The sequence below is a fragment of the Anopheles maculipalpis genome, chromosome 3RL (assembly GCF_943734695.1).
Source record: "Anopheles maculipalpis chromosome 3RL, idAnoMacuDA_375_x, whole genome shotgun sequence".
Lineage (NCBI taxonomy): Eukaryota > Metazoa > Arthropoda > Insecta > Diptera > Culicidae > Anopheles > Anopheles maculipalpis.
In genome coordinates this window covers 67,139,965-67,159,689 of record NC_064872.1, presented here as the reverse complement: position 1 = coordinate 67,159,689, position 19,725 = coordinate 67,139,965, and the positions used below count along the sequence as shown (strand labels likewise).

The following is a 19,725-nucleotide window of genomic DNA, read 5'->3' as shown; positions in this document are numbered from 1 at the left end:
ATTACCACAGGGGATCTTGTGGTTCGCATCAGAAACCTTTCCTAAGACACCTGTCTCGAAGGGTGCTTGTTCTTAGGGACTATCCTATGAAGAGATAAAAAAGGTTCGAAGAATTTGGAATTTATTTTTGCCATACCGAGAGCTTGTCTCTAATCCTGACAAATTAAATGGACGTCGAACCATTTATTTTTAGAAAGATTTTCAAACGATTGCAAGTCTTCTTCTTCTTCTTGGCTTAACGACCTCTCTAAGGTCATGCCGGTTATCGAAATAGCTTGCTAGACTGCCGATACCACGTATTTGGTTAGTCAGTCCTCAATGCGGGGGGACGGTCCGGATGGGATGGGACGTTTGCAAGTAAATATTGTAATATTATCTATTTTTTCTTTCCTAAATCCAACACAGGGTTTCGGTCCCTGCTATGAAATAGAAATAAATACAATTCAAGTGTTTCGTTTCCAACCAAATTTTCACGCTTTGGTTTTCCTTTGTCAAACTTAAGCTAAATATTATTCCATTTCAAGCTGTCTCATCGCGTCCTGCTCCTGCGCACGTAAATCCTCATCGTCCGAATCGAGTGGAGCCGCTTCCATCGCTTCCCACAACGACGCATCCGGATGTTGGCCGCTCGGTTCATCCGTGGCGGTATCCATCTTGGCTGTCGATCGTGACTTTGCGCGTGGCTTGCTTCTTCGTTTCGCTTGCATACGATCAAACTCGGCGATGTATTCCGCGTAGTTACCGGTGTACCGTGCCGGTTTGTCGGTCAAATGCTGCTCATTAACCAGCCCCGGCGGAAGCTTCAGTACGTCGTTAAGCATGAACGCAAACAGCCACACAACGAGTGGCGTTTTCCCGTACACATAGTGTGATTCCTTGTGATAGAACAAATATCCATCCAGCTTCGGTGTGCCCTCGGGAAAGGCCGGATAGTGAGACCAACAGTTGGCCACCGATTCGTGGTGTGCTAAATCGTACGACGGTAGCAAACTTAGCCGAAAACCATCGTTCCCTTTGACCGTTTTCGGTTCGAGCAGTGTGGTGAGATTGTTTTCGTAGAACTTTGATTCGATCCAGGCAAACCGGAACTGGCAGTCACAGTTGACCAGATCTACCTGGGCGAGAACGAGTGCGTCAAGTATGTAAAAGGTACGATCCTTCCCCAGGATGCAGTCGAGTACGATCGCGTCGTGTAGCTTCTGCTTCGTGCGGACCGCTGCAATTGAACGGCCCCGTTTGTTAAATGCTATGGCTAGCCGTTGGCGAAACACTAACAAACACCGTTGACCAACGGGACACGGCCGGACGAGCCAGTTTTCTAGATCATCGGGCCGCTCGTGCATCCATTCAGACAGTTGCACTTTGTTCGTGAACAGCTTCGAGGTGATGATGCGCTTCTTTGGCCGCTGTTTCGTCGCTGGGTTCTGTTGACATTCCATCGATTCGTCCGGATGTGCTTCGGTTGCGAGCTCTTCCAGCAAACCCGGCCGTCCGGCATCCAGTTCGATCTCGCGGCATCGTTTCTGTTTCTCAAGCAATCGCTGTCGGCGTTCCTCCTGTAGGGTGGCATCGGTACGTCCGTAGTTTTTGTATTGGTCGATAAATTTCGAGGCTGGTTCGTCGGTATCGGACATGGTGCGATTGGGCGGTTAGCTGGAGTGCAACAATCACTACAGGGAACACAAAGTAGGAGCAACACAATTTACACGGTTTTGTTTCTTTTGGGAGGGTTTTGGGTGGTTTGTTTATGTTTTTGTTTTGAATTGTGCGCTGCACAGAGGGTCGTTCAATCAATCCCTCTTTGTGGTAGTCAAAATTTTATCTTTATGCATTTTTAACCTTATTTATGCTCTGAAAAATAGAAGCAACTTGCACAAATGATTTTTCCGTGGTATTTTTTTTTTAAGTAATAAAAAAGTATTTTTAAGGTTCATTAGCTAAAATGAACTCATTTTATCGTAAAACTTGTTGATTTACCCATTGTGCCGTATCCGATCTATCAACCCAAGCTTGTGAACCATTGGTTTCAAGTTCATGTCATACGCATTGCATAGCTTTAGGAGTTTTGTACGCCCTTAGTTAGGCTAGCCAAGTAGCACATCTCCTCCTTCCCGAAAATTTTTCACAAAAACATTTCCATTCGCTTTTTCGTTTGTGTTTCCCACTTTAATCCCCGTTTAGTAGCACACACGCCAGTTCCTGCCTGCAACGGTAGCCAGTGTCCCGTAGTACAACGAAACATTCCTCCTCCAGTGCCATTAGCATGGTAATACAGCGTGTTTGGCGTAGTTCGGCTGCCTCGTCGTCGCTCAGTGTGCCAGCGTCAGCTGCTGGTACGGTGGTCACTTCCGCCATTTCCTCGGCGGCGGCCACATCAGTGGCGACGACAGTTGCAACAAGTGCCTGCGAAACTTCGTCAACAAACAGCAACGGTGGTGCGGTGGCCAATGCTTCCGAATCGGAGGCTAGCGCTGGATTGCATACGGGCATGAGACAGGTATGTGAGCAGAAAAAAAGCAATCCCAGTCACCTAATGATCATACGATATTCATTTGCGATTTTCTGTGCTTCAGAAGCTGAAAAACACCCTGTCCGGTGAGGCAACACTGGAAGCGTTAAAGCAACGCTACGGTACGGGCCGGTCGTTCGTAAGCCAAACGGCCAACGATGCGGCCATTAAATCGTTAGAGCTCCTGCGTGCCAACATTCAGTGCTACTTCGACAAGGAGGTAGACACGATTGTGAAGAAATTCCATCAAACGTACTTTGTGCCAGCGATTCGAAACATTAAGGAAAATCTGGGCGACGGTGCGATATCCGACGAGGCTCTGAAGAGCGTGTTCTGTTCGCTGCTGGAAAATACAAAGACACAGTACGCAAGTCAGCTTTCTTCACCGGCTGGCAATTCGCTGTCCCGTGCCAACACGCCCGGCATGGAGCTGAGTGATTCGGATTCCAGCACCGACAATGCACCGGCAGCTGGAGCGGCCACAAGTCTACTACACCAAGCATTGAAACGGAAACTTCCCGAACCGAACCAGCCGGATTTGTTTAAGCGACAGTACTTTCTGCATGGTCCCATATTCCCGCACGCTCAGTACCAAAGTTTAGCAACGTCCCAAGCAAATAGCGGAACCGGTTCCAGCCTAGCGGCCGGTGTTACAACCCGAACCACGAACCTTTCCTTTCCAACCACCGTCATCACACCGGAGAGTTTGTTCATACTGGACTTTAAGGCAGCTCGCGTACTAGGCATTTCCGACTTTCGTGACCGGCTGGCCAACAAACATCCCGAGGTGCTACGCTACTGTCCCGACACACAGGATCGGGATTGGCTGCTGCAACAGAAGCAGGTAACTCCACTGAACAAAAACGGTCGGTTCTTTCTACTAGCGCTGGACGATGTTAAAAAGCTTATCGAACGAAACGCGTTCGACCATACCGGTGCCGGCAGTCGGTCGGGTGATCTGCAGGGCTTTAAGGTGACGGAAATGATTTATGGCAAAATACAGAAGCTGCTCAAGGAGCTTACTGAACGGCAACGCGCAACGACAGATTGTTTCGAATCACCCAAGGTACCGCAGACCACCGGCATGGCAGCTGGCAGGCCTCGCATCTCATCACTCAGTTCCTCGCATGCGACGCTGACGGCACTGCTGTCGACGCCACACTCACAGCCAGGCAGCCAGGAGTCGGTTAGCAGCTCCACTACGGTGGCCAGTCTGGAGGTTGGCGAGCTGAAGCGTAGCTAAGTCTGATTCTAGTTCCTCGTGTACATATCAACAATCGAAGAAGTATCGAAGTGTACATTGTACTGTACTGTGTATGGCGCAACCGTGGCCACGTAGGTTTCTTTATCGTCTATCGTGATCGAAACTGTGTGTTTGTGTACGCTTTCGGTGTATTTTGGTGAGTTTTTCACTAATAAATATATGTACAAATGGTGTTGATAAAGGATTAAGGTTTTATTTTAAGCGTTGATGACAAACGGCTAGAAGAAAAAAGGCTTTGTATTTGATTTGTCCACTAATTTATTTAAATTTCAAACGAATTCGATCGAATTTTTTTCTGTTTTACTGTTGTACTAAGCTGCAGATTGCATACTTGTAGGCACATAGTCGACTAATTTCATTCAAATTTGCGCCACGGAGAGATGAGGTAGGTTTAAGTGATTTTTAATATTTATTTACCTACTATAGGAAGATAAAGAAATACTTAAGAATATACCAATAATAATTATTAGTAATAAAAAAGGAACATTATATTAACCTTCGTTTAAATGATCAAAATATACCCTTACCTCTCTTACCACCTATCCGCGTAGTTCATACATTTTGTTTGTGAGATTATGCAAAAATTTAATATAGTATGATCATTGTGATGCATAAGCCTTACATAAGTAACTCTTTTATGACTGATTTAAGTAATATGAACAAGTTTTATAACACAAAGATTGCCAATTTTCAAATAAAACTTACGTTAGCGAGCAATTGTTCATCGTAGATGCAAGGAGATTACAGCTTTGGAAGTGAAAAATAACATGAAAAAGGAATATTAAAATTCTCAACTAAATGTTTTCAACTCGAGCAGCAAATAACTTTCTTGAAAACTTCATGCAAATATGAAGTGTAGATCAAAAGATTCTGGCTTTATAATACGGCAAAATACAAACAACTATAAAAATGCTATGACCTAATCAGGTTAGGTGGTTATAGAAGCTAGTGGTATAGATTGAACATTAAAAGAAAAGTTTTTTTTTTTAATACAAAACCCCGGTTTTTTGCTGTATGATAGAAAATGTATATTTCTAGACATTCCTAAAGTTTCAAGCCGATAGTACCATTATCTAAAAATGCTATTGAAAAATGAATGTGCAAAACATACCCAGGCAGGTGGTCATTGAAATAGAGGTTAACTAAACATTCAAATTCTTATAAGGATGCTCGAACAGAATCAAGTTACTTTAGCTGTACTAGCGTAGCTTCGCGTTCGGGCCACACACAAAAACCAAAAGCTTCCCAGCATGCGGAAATGATTTCTTGTTTTTAGACGTTTCTTCGCCTTCAACCCCAGCTGCCCCCTCCGTACTCCACACAGGTTATGGAGGAAACAAAATAAAAGGGGAAAAACGAACCGGAAGATCTGGGGAAAACTCACCATGTCGAGAACGAACGAGAGAGAAAGAGAACGAACATTAGCAGGTAACTCAATTGCAACAGGAAACGGTGCACCGTGTTTGGGTGATGAAAAATGAGATGGCGATAGTTTGCGACGGGTTGTTGGTGGGGAAGGTGGAAAATGATGCACTTTTGATGAGCGACCAGTACCAGTAAGTGGTGTGCAAGCAAATGCAATCGGTGGAAATGAGTGCCAGCCGGTTGTAACGGAAAAGGCACCATAATTGTATCTCTTTCTAGCATGATTTTAGTTTTTACAATTGTTGCTAAAATGGTTTAATTAAAAAAAGAAAAAAAAACAATAGATTCCGTTACAACCGGCTCCAGTTTAATAAGTTTCGTATAACTTATTTGTTATTTTTTCCTTTTCTTCCTTTTTCTGGTATAAACTAATATTTTTAATATTTTTTCGTCTTTCTTGTAGGTTTAAAAGTCACACAAGTTTAGTTACAGTTTTTTCACATTTTTTTCATTGTGTTTAATGCGTTTCATGACTTCCATTCTATACAATTCCAAGTTGTATTTATTTTTACTTTCATCCTCTGCTATATTATTGGGCTCTACAAGCTCGAGAGATCTTGGCCAGCAATTTCTGGCCTTGCTTGCTTTCGTTCTATTGTTATTATCATTTATTCATACAATTGCTTGCCATTCTGTCTATACAAAGAAATTCCTAATCTAAAAATATTCATGGAGACTATGATAACATACAGGAGCCTGACTATTTCAAGGGACAAGATTAAAACTTAGTAGATAGAAAGGGAGTTTTTTGCGAACGAGATTTAATACGGATCGCTGTCATTTGAAGACCACTAGTCCCTTTTCTATATTATGAAACCTGTAGTAAAGTCACTCTATTGAATCGAGACAATCCCTCAAGGAGGATTAGGATTTCCTTGTGTAATTGAACCCATTTTCCCCCTTTTCACGGTTCAGTGTCATTTGCTGCAATTGCATCGCCTATTTGCATGCAATGCTGGTGATAAGATGAAACAAAAACAACGACCCACATTCCCACAGCCATGCAAAACGGCCGAACCGCTGCAAACTAACCGGCCAAACAAATTCACTCACGGTCAACAGTAGTCAGCAGTGCTGAATGAGAGCGTCCCGGTTCTGAAGGGCTCTTTCTCTGTAGGGCCAAAATCAAAACAAAACACAAACGCTTGCGTCTCCATCTGTGTGGGTGACTGTTGATGGCACTCCTACACAGGATACGGTTCGGCTCTCGGGCACGAGCCCGAGAAACAAAAAGGATGCCTCGGTAGCACACCGGCAAATCTGGCCAACCCGACGCTTGGTACTGGAGAGTGAAAATCCCGGCCACTTTTATGGTGACCGCCTGGTGGTGTGTGGCACGGTTCGGGGGTGACGGAGGGGCGCCCAACACACACGTGATCGGCTGCGAGAGCTGGTCGTTGCGCAAATGCGTACTGGCTGAGTGGCTGCTGGGTGGTGGTAGTGCTGGTGGGTTTGTTGTTTGTGTGCATCGGTATGCCACCGAGTGCCGCGACGCACCAGAACCGGCATGCGGCGTTCGGTTCATGCGATGCACACGTGAGTGCTCGCCCAGGGTGGTGCTGGCTGTGCTTGCCGCAGAACGGATAAGCGAGACGGCAGACCGAACCGAAACCAACAGTACCAACGGGCAGATGCGCACTTATCGCGGCATTGGTCTTGATTGCGTACAGTGGTGGGAAACGATTGTGTGTTGTGTGTGTTTGGTTGGGACATGCTGCTTTATTTGATATTTAATTATATAAGAATATACAATGAAATTTGTTGCTAGCGTCCCACATGTTGTTGTATGCTTTTTCATATATTTTTCTTCTTGGCTTAACTACCGTGAGGTCACGCCGGTCATCAAATGGCTTGCTAGGCTGGCCGATACCACGTAGTTGGCTATTCAGCCCTCACTACGATGGGACGGTCCGGATGGGATTTGAATCCCGGTCCTGCCGTTTGAAGACCGGCGCCGATATCCCCCCTTTTTCATATATTTTTGCCATAATGCCGAAATGTTTTGCCGCTTTCTTGCGATTTTTGCTTTCATGACACTTTTTTTACTGTTTTCCTGATTATATTATATTCTTCCATGGTTCTTAAGTGATTATTTCCTTTTGAAACATAATTTTAAATAAGTTCTACTTGGCTTAACGATTCTTCTAAGGTCACGCCGGCCATCCGATGGCTTTCTAGACTTCCCGAAATCACTTAGTTGGATAATCAGTCATCACTACGAGGGAACGGTCTGGATGGAATTTGAATTCCGGTCCGGTCGTGTGAAGACAGGCGTCGCTGTGGACCGTACCACCGGGCCACCCCTTAAATAATTTTAAATAACTATTTATGTTGAAACAAACAATGAGGCAAACGGGTTTGAAATTAAGTTGGTTATCTGTCGAAAAAAAATTTGTGGAACATATGAAAAATGTTCAAACGTTTGGGTAATCGTATTCTTGTTTACTTACTGCAGCATCTTTTTCGTCCATCTTCACAAGTTTCTTGTTTTATTGTAAATTAAAAAATATTTTTCAAAGAAAAAACAATATTAAAAATTCAAATTAATTTGGGAAGAGGCAAAAAAAAACTCGAGATGCAATAAAGCTATCCGAGAACCCGTTGTATAAATTACCCGTACATATTACAAAAATATGTAAGAATAAGAAAATATAATTTCTGAGATATCAGCTTAAAAGTGAAGACAAAACACTGGAATACAAAACTACTATTTAAGCATTATTTTTAAAAACCAAATACGAGAAAATTAACTCGCTCTCTCTCTCTCTCTCTCACTGTACATAACATAGCTCACTCGTTTAATCTTATCACTACAACCACCACTGTACACACACGCGCGCTCGCCGTGAGCGCCCCTGCTTCGAGTAGCTCAGTTTTGCCGCGTGCGCTAGCGAAGCGGATGGGTGGACTCACGCAGCAAACGATTTCAGTTCATTCATCGCTTTGGTAGTTGTCGAGTGTGTACTTAGGTCGGGTCCGCTTTACCGTCACGACGAAAAATCCGTTTTCCGCCTGTCAAAAGTCAAACACCGTGTTTTTCCGCAGTCTTGAGCGTGAAAGCTTAGCAGCGAGAAGCAAATTTCGCCCGTCGCCAAGTGTTTTGCCACTTTGAGCAACGAAAGGAAGGAAGAAAGGAAAGCCCCGGGCCATTCGTCAGCCGTAGTTTTGCGTACCTAAAACGCCTTCTTAGCCAGCTGCACCTGTATTAGTCGGTACGTCGGGTTCGCTTTTTATCCTGAGCTTTTTTTTTTTGTTGTTTCATTCGCTAGTGTGGTTAGTTTGTTTGCTCGGTGAATATATGCCAAGTGTTGTGTGTTGGGTGAAATAGTAATAAATTAGTAGCCACCAGTAAAAGAAGCGCACAAATTTCAACTCGATATTCGGTCAAACATACTGCGTAACCGGTTTTTATATCAGACCACCCCCCCCTTCAAATGTACCGCTATGTGTGTCATGTGTGATCGTTTGCCGTACCGGTTTCGAGCATCCCCATTGTCCGAGCACTAAGGACAACGAACGCCAGCACACGTTGTGCGGAGCGCACTACTATACGGCGTGGTGCTGATTGTGCGGGTGATTGAGTTTAAAGTTAAATAAAAATGCCGCATCGCTGCTGCTAGCCCCTCAGCAGCGAGCCACGTCAAGGATGTGCTGTCGTTGGCTGCGATGGTGGAAGCTCTTAAAGTGTGTGAGCTGTACAAGCGTAGGGCGTACGGTTCGAGCTGTAGTGCGAGAGGTGTGTGTGTGTGTGCAAACCTTCTGCAACCTTGCATCTTGTGCGGATTCCAGTGTTGTGTGCAACGAACGGGGGCGGCCTAAAGCCGGCATAAAGCCACCAGACACACCACTGCCACTGCCTGGAGCTTTAAAACACATGGAACGAGAAATTTCGGCAAGGATTCGAGTGATTTTGAGTGGCCAATAGTGGAACGATTGTTACCGAAAATGGCTACCACCGGTACCGGCAGGAAAGCGGATGGCGAAGGAACCGTAACGTAGTCTTTCACGTGAAGCACGTGGCCTTCGGTGGGAGCTTTAATCGATTAACCGGCATACCGAAATATATGTTTTCATTCATCGCTGGTAGGGAGTTGGCGTTTTGTTTGGGAATGGAAACGTTAGGTTAGGCTGAATGACAGTTTAAGCCTCCAATTCTAACATTGTTTGAGTAGTAGAGGAGCAGGAGTTTTACAAACTATTTAAAGCTCCTTTTCATCGGTGTATTTCTTGGAGAATTTCTTTAGTATAATAGAAGTCTTAAATAATTCCTCAATATAATACTCAAATTAATAATCAAATTATTGGTTGTTGTGATCTGAGGTTGATAATGTTTTAATGTTGTAAGTAATGAAGTTTAAAGAGAGTATGTCGGCTAAAAGTTTAGGCAAGTGCAGACAAAGCAGATCAGGTCTTCGCATGAAATTAAAAAAAAGGATCAAAATTATAAGTTAGAAACAGAATCAATCCCCGATGTGAATTTACTGAAGATTGTAGTCTCGACGATCGTTAAACGTGCCCTTTAAGTTTCAAAAATCAAACGTGTGCTTTGCGTGAATCTTTCAGATCGTCAGGACACTCTTTCTCCAGTAATAATAGTAGTCTGTTCGTTTGTCGTGGTTTTAGCAGCAGTAGCGGTAGCTTATTTCCCATTTGTGGAATTATTCAACGGTGTGTGTGTGTGTGTGTGTGTTTTACCCCCTGAAAAAAGTATAGAAAAAAGGTGTTTTACCCTCGGTGTGTTTTCCACTTTCAACGATCTTAATCTGTCCAATTCTTGTGTGTCCACGTGGCTGCGTGTGCGATTGGTGAAGAAGCGTGGTTTTAGTGCGTGTGTATGGTGTTCGGTGGTGTGTAACGCGTGTAGAAGTAGAGTCCGGAAAGTTGATGAAAAATATCCACTAAAAAAAAAGAAATAATTCAAAGCAGCAAGTTAAGAAGCACGCCATCGAGGAAGTTTATTGTGTGTGTGTGTGTGTGTCTCGAAGAAAAATATAAATATCGTGTACTACCCGTTTTTGCTCGTCTAAAAGAAGCGAAAGGTGTGAAATATATCTTTAACAAGATATAAGAAAGTAAAATAGCTCAAGCCTCAGTTTGCTCAGTCTGTTCGTTCGGCTGCCAATTTGGAATTAATACGCGCTCCCGGTAACTTCGAGCAGGCCAGCTTTCGCGCCACAGTGTAACCACATTCGTAGATTACCGCACCAAAACCGAACCGTCGAACAACGCATTATGGAGCACCAGAACCAGGACCTCGGTGTGCACCCGGGCAACAATCAGGCGGAGGTGCCGAACGATCCAGGGTAAGTGTTACTGGGGGTTTCCCCGTAAATCGAAATGGAAATTGAATCCATCAATCTGGGGAATAAGTCTGTACTGTGTTTGACTGGGAAAGGAATGTAACAGTCTTTGTGAGGTAAGGGACAAGGGGACTGTTGTTCTTGGTAAATCGAGAATCGGGATTAAATAGTCCCAGCACGAAGTAAGTAGTCTGTAGTTGCTTGTAGCTGATGACGGACTATGTAACTAAGCTCTCTCTTCTTTGTTTTATGATCTTTGAATGACTTACTAGACTTGCTGACACCAAGTCACCAAGTTGGACATTCAAGTTCTCACTACGGAGGAACGGTCTGGATGGGGATTAAATCCCGGTCCTGCTATGTAAAGACTTTACATTACGACGGCTACAACTCGTAAGATGTTGGCATTAATCATGCCCAACATCAAGTCCAGAAAGTTGAAGAAATCTGTACCATTTTTGTTTATTTGGTAGCAGTTTCTGGTGGAGTTTGGTGCAGTGTAACCTATCTCTCTTGCATCAGTCTGCGAAGCATTTCGATCTTATGATCGTTAACTTAACCACACACAGCGCGTACGGTTGAAGCTAATTCACAGCTCATCTTCTTTTCATCATCCTTTTCTTCAGCTCGAATGGAACAGTAAAAATTGCTCCCAATTTCATATCTAACATGCATTTTCAGTTCGAGGCATCTTAGCAGTTCTTCTGAAGTGCTTCCGAAGTCCTAAGATAAACTCCGAAGTTAAAGTTTTTGTTGTCTTTCTTCCCCCGGAGGGGCATCTTGCCACGAGGATGTTAATTTGTTCGATCAACAGACCTCGATCGATGAGACGGTTCTATTTTTTTTTTGTTTGCACGGTGCCGGATGAGCGGAAAACCACCGACAAGAAAGCAACTGAACCGATTGCCACTTGAAATCGGGTCGGCTGTTTCGGCCAACTTGCTGTATCTAGCCGTTGAGTTAAATCTTTGCTCGGGGGCGGGATGGGGATCTGTTCCGCCCGTGTGTCTGTGTGCCGATGACCAAGACGGCGATGTATCGGTGTATCAGCTTGATTGAGATTCTCTCCATCGCCACGCTACGATGTGGTTGCTGTGGTGCCCACACGTATGTCCCATGACCATGGTACGTCACGCCGCAAAGCGAACTTCCAATGCAGCGCGTGTACGAACGTCAGCCGACGGAAGTGACGCCATTTTTTCTCGCTTCCTCCCCGTTTGGCCCTGGAGGTATCCTGGTGTGTGTATCCTTCATCCTGCCCAATGAACGAAAATCCCACCAACCACCGTAAGGTCCAATGTATGTGCTCTAATTAGATATTTTTACGACAAGTTGGACCACAACTACCATTACCCGGGTGGGACCGGGAAAAGAAGGAACACAGGTGAGAAGGGTAAGGTAGGACCCGTTCGAGTATTGGAACGCACGAAGCGTACAGACGGCTGACTGACGCTGACTCCAACCGGTAACTAGCTCATTAGAAAGTAGTCGCTATTTTTAGGGCACGGCACGGACCGCTTCAACTAGAAGATTTTTGCAAGCAAGAAAATTTGGCACGTTTTACGGCTCGATGTGGAAAATGATCGTATCGCAAACCTTCGGAGCATCGGCGATCGCGCACAGCCAGTTCCAGTTTGACGCATCGACTGGTTGCGGGGTTTGAAGTGTCCGTTTTTTTTTCGGGGGATGTTACTGTCTTTTTTTTTTCTCTCTCTCTCTCTCTTCAAAGCTTCCTCACCGCACACAGTTGCGCCCGTAAAACTCCATCCACTAGCACACCGATCGAAGCAGCGCGTGACCTTTCTTAGCCGCGTTTTTCCGCGTCATGTTTTCATGCTTTACGTAACACGCTAACACCAGCAACAAAAACGTGCTCCGTGCGATCGACCGTCGTTGCTGTCGACGTGATCGAGGCAGCGAACGCAGAAGAAGATGATCCGTTTAAAGCCGGCAAGAACATTGCTTCGCGATCGTGCGCCCGTTTGGCATTTCGGTCTCGACGACGAAAGAGACCGATCGCGTACGTCAGTGGAAAAACGGACGCGCGCTTGCGTCAGTGGAGTAACTCGTGAAACGTTCACCATTTTCCATCTCGTTTTGTTCACTGCTTTTGAGCCGTACGCTTGCCTAGACGCCTGAATTGATGCGGTGGAAATGAGTGCCGTGAGTGATGGATCGGTTACCAGGCAACAGTAGTCGCGCGTGGTGATCTGCGTATGAACGATGCTGCTTTGGGAGGGTGAACCACACAAATACACACACAGAGAGAGGAAGAGGAGAAAAAACAGCTTTTGCATACAGTTGCAACTGCATCGCAAATTGGCTCACAGGGCTAAAATTGCAAACGACAATCGGACATGGGGACAGTAATTTCCGTGCAACGCACCGATGCTTCCCACCCTTCTTCCAGCCAGCATTTCCTCCCCGAAATCGTTTTGTTTTGTGTGTGTGTGTCTCTGTTTTTTTCCCTCCTATTAGATGCATTCTACGATTTGCTTTGCCTCATGCAACCGACCTAGACAGACCTTCGGTGCGGTCCAGCAGCACAAATGATCGTAGATCATTGCCTGCTGCCATGTAACGACGGGAGACCTTCAACGGGAATAAACACTGTGCCTGTGCGGGGTAGTTGGTGCCGCGGATGACCTTTTTGTGTTGCAAATTGCACGACACAGCACACGAATATTGTGCCTCAATCGAAGTTTGCAATCAAATTTCCTAAAATATATTATAGCATTACGGACAACCGCTCCAAGGCTTGTTCGGTGGGATTTGGTGTACAGATGACAGCTTAATTGGGTTTATCGGGTGGACATAGGCTAAATTATGCTCATTAGACCTGATGTGATGATACGTGTGCCGGTACCCGTGTGTGAGGAGCGGGTGGATGCTAGAATAATATAATTAATCGGTGTTTAAGTTTTCACGTGGACGCATTCAATATTTCGAGACAACATCGTGTGATGTAGGTTAAATGGTGCTTTCCAAGGTTTAAACGATGATGGATGAGCTTAATCACGGGGTGTTGTACGAAGTGTTATACCTAGCATTTTTTGCAGCACAAAAGAGAGATTCTAAAAGTCATTAGATACCTTCAAAACCACCGTTTGGTTCCGTTGCTTATGCAGAAAGTGTCAACCGTCCATACTTCTTTGGAGACGGTGATGGCGCCATGATAATAGCTTATATTGAGAGATACATAAGGTCATGTTACAAGAGTTTGAGATGAAATGAAGGAGCATAACTTACTCCGCTTGTTTAAAAATAGGTTCAATACGTCCCATGCTCTATACTCGATAGGTCTTGAAAATTGTACTCATTAGATTTCATTTTTTGTTTTGTGAGAAACCCTTAACACCCTCAAGAACAAAGCTTAACCCCATGACTAACGTCAAATCACAAAGAAACAGGAAGATCCTAATCCTAAAGGATTCAAATTATTACATAAAAAAAAACTTTGGCTAAGTACTCACCTGTCAAGTCTAAGGCATCTGTCAATTCAAAATTTGACGGACGCATCAACGCCATCTACCCAATCTCAATGTGAAACACAGAAAAACTTTGCGGATTGGGCTGTCCGGTGTAATTCTCATGACATGACTAGCCCATTGAAGTCTAGCGAATCTTATTCGCTGGTAAATGGGACAGATCATAGAGCTCAGCATACTTTAATGACTCCTTCGTTGTCCTACAACACATACTGGGCCAAATGCTTAGTTAGCTACGGTTAATTTTAATAGAAACATTCAGTTCTTTGCCTTGTACTGCTGGCAATAGAAATTGTACAAAGACACCTTTCCTAATCTCTCTGGCAACCAAAACAAACCGCTAATGACTCATCTTCGAGCAGTCTTCGTCCCTCCACCAAACATCTACTATACCCTACGATTTTGACCACCAACTGATTGGTGTGTCGCTTTCCGCATGCAAATAACATTAACACACTTAACCTTCACTGTCACTGTGCATCGGGCCGCCGCACAACAACCGCTGTCCCATTCACCACCGACAATCTCCAGCGCATCTCCGTCCGCGTTACATCGTATGGGAAATTGTTTCCCCAACCAACCAGCTCGCCATAATCATTATCCGACGATTATCGTTATTACTTTGACGAGAGAGAACCGATGCATAACGGGACCGGCAACGAGCGTGATGCATCCGTGTGGCGTCTTACAGCTAAAACCACGAGGTTTTCCGACCCAACCCGCAAGAGGGTTGCCAAAAATCTGTGGAAAATCGTAGAGTGCTTCTCTTAACCTCTTACGGTCGCCGTCTCGTACGGTTGCGGTGCGGGAGGGGGTGACAAATCCGGCAGAAGGAAGTGTCGCATGCAAATATTCCCATAACGTAACGTGTCGTTCAATTTGCATTGTCATTTGGTGCCCGAACCGCAAGCGTTCACACGCTTGCACATCTTGTTGTGTTTTGTGGTGTCGTTTTTTTTGCCCCATTTTTCGTGCTGCACTTTCCGCGCTAACAGAACCAAGCGGTCACAGCCATGCGTTCAAACCTGGCGCCTGACACCGTAGTAACGCATTTATTTCAACACCTTGCTCGTGAAATTCGCACGATTTAATCAATCGTACCCCTACGGCTTACGACCGATACACTGGCAATGGCAGTGACAACGGGCAACTGCTGCATACGCGTGCACTCACTCACACACCTGCAATAGGTTCGGATGCATCGTTGTGCAGCATGTGCACGGTGCAATTACGATGGCGGCCTTAATATGGCCATTATTAATACTACATTAATGGTGCAGCAAAACGTACGATTGCTCCGTTTGGTCGGCGCGTTTCGAGCCAACATTACGACGAGCCAGCCTTGTATCCTGCTCGTGCACGGTGTAGTGTGTGCTCGGCAAACAGCATCGATAAGTGCAATACAGGGGGAAAGATCTTTGTAAAGCCGCGATTGATGTACGCGTGCTAGGTGTGCTTACACCGCAACATACGACTACATCACTGGTACGGGGATGAATTATTGCTAACGCTGGATCGACAGCGCAATATCGAGCACGAGAGAATGGGAATGGTTTGGGGTTGAGTTGCAGGTTCAACGGCTTCAACTGATCAAATTAGTATCTTTCATAAATTAACCATATCGGTTAGCATGGTTGCACAGCTGCTGCACCTGTTCTGGTGGGTGCCCGTGTGTTCGATACCTTAAATGACGCTCACGTATGGTCAATTGACGGTGTCAGTTAAGCATGGCTCTCGAAATTTGAAATGGGGGATGGTTAGATGTGTCACATGACTAGCTTTCCCTCATAGAAGTTTTAAAGTAACGGAAGGCATTTAGAAAATATGTTTAAAGATCTTTGTGTCACCCGATGGTAGAGGCCACAACGACACCGGTCTTCACACGCCAGGAACGGTATTCAAATTCAATCCAGAACGCTCCAAGTCTAGCAAGTATCTAAGGCAAGAAGAAGCTGATCACCTGTTCGAAAGTTGTCTTTAGAAGGCCTTTGTTTCATTACGAATTCCTTCATATCGTTTAATAAGAATTGTAGTTTAAGTTCAAGCCTCCAAATGGAGACGCCAACATTAAACCACTCGACATTCTCTATATCTGGCTCAAGAGTTTTCCGAAGCGTTGTTTTCATCTTCCTCTAATTTATGCCAGGGTTTTATACGCGGCGTCTACAAGGCAACGCAGACAAGATAATATAATTCAAATGAGATTGTTCGGTGTCATTTCCATAGCACTCACTCACTCATGTTGGCCTGCTCTTTTAAAGAGCTCGTCGTCGTGACATGGCCCAGTTAACAATAGGTTTCTCGGAAACTCGATCCCAGGCTGCAGTTTCCCATCCATGTAGGCACCCAACCTCCGACAGACTCGTTGTGCTCCCCGAAGCCTCGTGCCGAACTGGGGGTCGCTGACGAATACCTCCTTGGCGATGCCGGCATCCTCATAACATCCTCAGTCCGGCATCCTCATAACATGCCCCAGCCATCGTATCCTGTCAGTCTTTGCTACCGTCAGGATGTCCGGAGGATGCGTCGCTCAAAACACGCCAAGAGCGTTTGTAACCTCCGCCCGGATGATCCAAGGCTCACATTTTGTGCGGTCTCGAAGTCTTCTGGATCTCAGCAGACGTTGGAGGCCGTAGCCTCCAACAAACCCCGCTTGTAAGCTGCTGACGAAATCTGTAGCAAGGGGGGCAAGTCTGCAGAACAAGTTCTGGAACAGGGTCTTATAGGCGGCATTAAGGACTGAAATGGCACGATAGTTCGAGCATTCCAGTCTGTCGCCCTTTTTGTAGACTGGGTGAATGACGCCCAGTTTACACTCCTCCGGTAATTCTTCCTGTTCCCAGATTCTCGTGATGTGCACTTCGACGGTAAGCCTCTCCGGTCCCATCTTGAAGATGGGACCATTTTCATAGCTTTGATAGCCAATTGGAGCTTCATAATTGCTGCAAGCTTTATGCCGATCGACCATCTTCTTCAGTAGCGGCTGATGAAGATCATTTAGCTTCGTCTTTTGATCTTGAGGGTGAATCATGTCTCGAAATTTCATTTGAACTTGCTAAATGTTCTTCCAGTATTTCTGATTCTTCTGGCGATGATTCTGTGTCATGACTCGACAAAACCTATTGCTAGAATTTTGTTTTGAATGATTTACTTAGCATCTTTTTAATAATTTTATTGCAACCAAACCTTTGTTGAAACAAACCCAAACATCTTGGTTTTGTTGTTCTTTCCCCGATGTCAAACATTCTCGATTGAGCCTAATTAGCAGTAAAAAAAGGTGTTGATCGTGCTAAATCTCGAGATATTTCCCTACTACATCATCCCCCCCTCCCCCCCTTCTGTAAAATTTTTTTAATTCATCTCCCACCGTTGACTAGCTGTTTGGTTGGAGCCTGCTCGCACGCTCACCGATCGCTAAGTAGAACAAATAGCAGCTTTGTCGCGGGATAAGCAGCGGTCGGGAAAGGAACGGCACGACTTATCAATCAAAACGGAGTGACAAATCGGTGCACACTTTCGCCTTCCCCCTAGTGTCCCAGCCGTCCCCACCGTGCCAAAATACCCGTTGGGACCGATTTTAGAGAACCCAGGAACGCCGGTGCAGAAGTATTCAGGCCCCCTTCGGGGCAATTCCATCGCTCCGCACCGCGGTGTCGTGCTTTTGGTTGCGTGTTACAACCGTCGATGTTGTCGTTTCCCTCCCAGGTTTACCCCATCCGCTTGCGTCCGCCACGTGCGGTAAGTAACCGTCCGCCAAGCTTGTTTGCCCGGTGGATTTTCAATTATTATCGGCAGAAGGAAGAGCGTCCTCCGTTGTTGCTAGCTAGCTTGGGTTGGGTACGAGCAGGAGCGGTTTGTGCCGGAAATGGGTCAGGAACGGATGGCGGGATGTTGATGCTGCGGTTGATTACAATCGCAATAATTACTTTCCTTTCGGCGAAGGGCGACGCGTACGATGCGCAGGGCAAGGATTGACGGATTTGCGCCTAATCAACGTTTCGACTTCTGGCGTATTGCGTCCCTAGGGTTGGAGGGGGTGGTGGTGCCCGGTGCCGAAGTTGATTGTGTTTATCCATCAAACAGTCGATTTGCTGCAGTGTAGGGTGGTCGGGTGATTGTGGACTTTGTAGATTATTTTGGTGTTTGCTCTATGAAGAAGGTTTGAAGTTAATTGTTTTTTCATAGTAAAGGATTTTAATGCTAATTCTGAGAAAAAATTCTAAGTAGACTTGTCAGCAAAGTGTTGAGTGAAAGGATGTTGTGTTTTCAAACATCGCTGTTGTATACAAGTGAAACTTTAGTTTTTTTTTAAATCAATTACAATGTGCCGAAACAATGTCAACTTCTGCTGCTCATACTGTAACGCATCGTAACATTGGAGGGTTGCCACATTAGTCGATCGGTTGGAGGCGCACACTTGCCCGGTGATAGCTATTTTAGGATCATTTTGTTCTCGGGCTGTGGCAGCAACAGCAGCCCCGGAGTTTCAACTGTCTGTCGTGTTTCGTCCACGAATTGAGTGATTGAAAAGTGACTCGCGCGATCGGTCTGACTGCTCGCGGTCCGTCCGCGGCGTTTGATTTCGGGCCGGCACCCTTCCCCATCTTGAGTTTTGGCACGGCGGTGCGTTATTTTCGACCAGACGCAGCGTTGAATGATCGGAAATACATTTTAACGGGGGACTGAACGATCGCAACGAGAGGCAGCCGCGCAAGGAAACCGTCGGGAAACGAAACGTTGTCGATGGAAGTTTATGGTTGTGGATGAAATTTGATCTACCATCTATGGGATCTGTGAGTTTTGAATGCGTTTCCTGCCCTTGTCTGAGACAAATGGAGGAGGAAGTTTTTTGAAAACATACACGTGGAGTTACATGGCGCCAACATGACTATTACTCATGTTTTACTAATTCATCATACTAAAACTAAACACCAATTTTTGGGTGGAGTCTCCCTTATATTCGCTCGTGTGGATGACTAAATTATGTCAAATGTTTGACCCTACTACGATCGCTTGGCTTGGATCGCCGGGCGACGTTTGTTTTAGATTACTTTTTTTCTTTGCTGTTGTTGATTTAAACAACTCAACCAATGAATGGCAATAGTTCTTACTCACGCTGTTCTCAGTCGCCAAGCGGAAGACGATCGATGAGATGGGGTGAAAGAAATTTAACAGCTAGCACTCGATCTCGTCCCTGCTAAGAAGCGAACGTTGGCAACGCATCGGCAACTACAACAAGCCACGTGCTAATTGCTTTGTCATGCATTTGTTAAGTGATGGCGGAGAGCTTATGCTTTAAAAAAAAAACATCGTGTGGTGGGTATCGTGACATGATCCGTGCGATACGGGGATGCGCTCGTTGTAAGGCGTGCAGTGTACATCATGCCATGATGGCGATGAAATTGATACGTTGAATGTGGCATAATGGATGCGGGCGAGCAACCAGCGTTGATCAGCGCACTCGCGGTCGCTGTATGTAAGTGGGGAAGCAAGAATCGGTTATGCTGGTGGTAATATTGAAGTTCCAACACATCAGAAGCGGTGCGGGAATGTGTAATAATTTATTTGAACCATCCTCCCAACACCAGAACCTGTAAGTGACATATTAATGGCTTACAGAGTTGCATCCATTCGAATGCATATTCTTTTTCAAGTTTTAAGATTCTTATACTGTGGACATTGGACTGGATTGGGCCAGACTTTGATCCATTTAGGAATCTCTTGGAACATTTTTGAGGC

At 45.3% G+C, this 19,725-nt stretch overlaps 3 protein-coding genes across 7 annotated transcripts in view; 2 read left to right on the top strand and 1 right to left on the bottom strand.

Annotated features, from left to right (window-relative positions):
- Positions 1–509: 509 nt before the first annotated feature.
- LOC126562480 (snurportin-1) lies at positions 510–1,634 on the bottom strand. Its single transcript, XM_050218997.1, has one exon. It carries the CDS (start codon positions 1,632–1,634, stop codon positions 510–512), a length of 1,125 nt encoding a protein of 374 aa, XP_050074954.1.
- Positions 1,635–2,263: 629 nt separating this feature from the next.
- On the top strand, positions 2,264–3,752 carry LOC126562191 (uncharacterized). The gene is made up of 2 exons (XM_050218633.1): positions 2,264–2,497; positions 2,574–3,752. The coding sequence occupies exons 1-2, from the start codon at positions 2,264–2,266 to the stop codon at positions 3,750–3,752; spliced, it is 1,413 nt and encodes a 470-aa protein (XP_050074590.1).
- Positions 3,753–10,432: 6,680 nt separating this feature from the next.
- Positions 10,433–19,725, top strand: part of LOC126562505 (RNA-binding protein Musashi homolog Rbp6) — a 584,848-nt gene continuing 575,555 nt past the window's right edge. For all 5 annotated transcript variants that reach the window (XM_050219028.1, XM_050219030.1, XM_050219027.1 and 2 more), the window contains exon 1: positions 10,433–10,501. The gene's annotated coding sequence lies outside the window, so the exon portion shown is untranslated. The remainder of the gene's footprint in view (positions 10,502–19,725) is intronic.

Excerpts from the sequence above, each read along its gene's own strand:
- LOC126562480 (XM_050218997.1), bottom strand. The coding sequence starts at position 1,634 with ATGTCCGATACCGACGAACCAGCCTCGAAATTTATCGACCAATACAAA.
- LOC126562191 (XM_050218633.1), top strand. The coding sequence starts at position 2,264 with ATGGTAATACAGCGTGTTTGGCGTAGTTCGGCTGCCTCGTCGTCGCTC. Across the intron at positions 2,498-2,573 it reads TGCATACGGGCATGAGACAG|AAGCTGAAAAACACCCTGTC; the intron begins GTATGTGAGCAG and ends TCTGTGCTTCAG.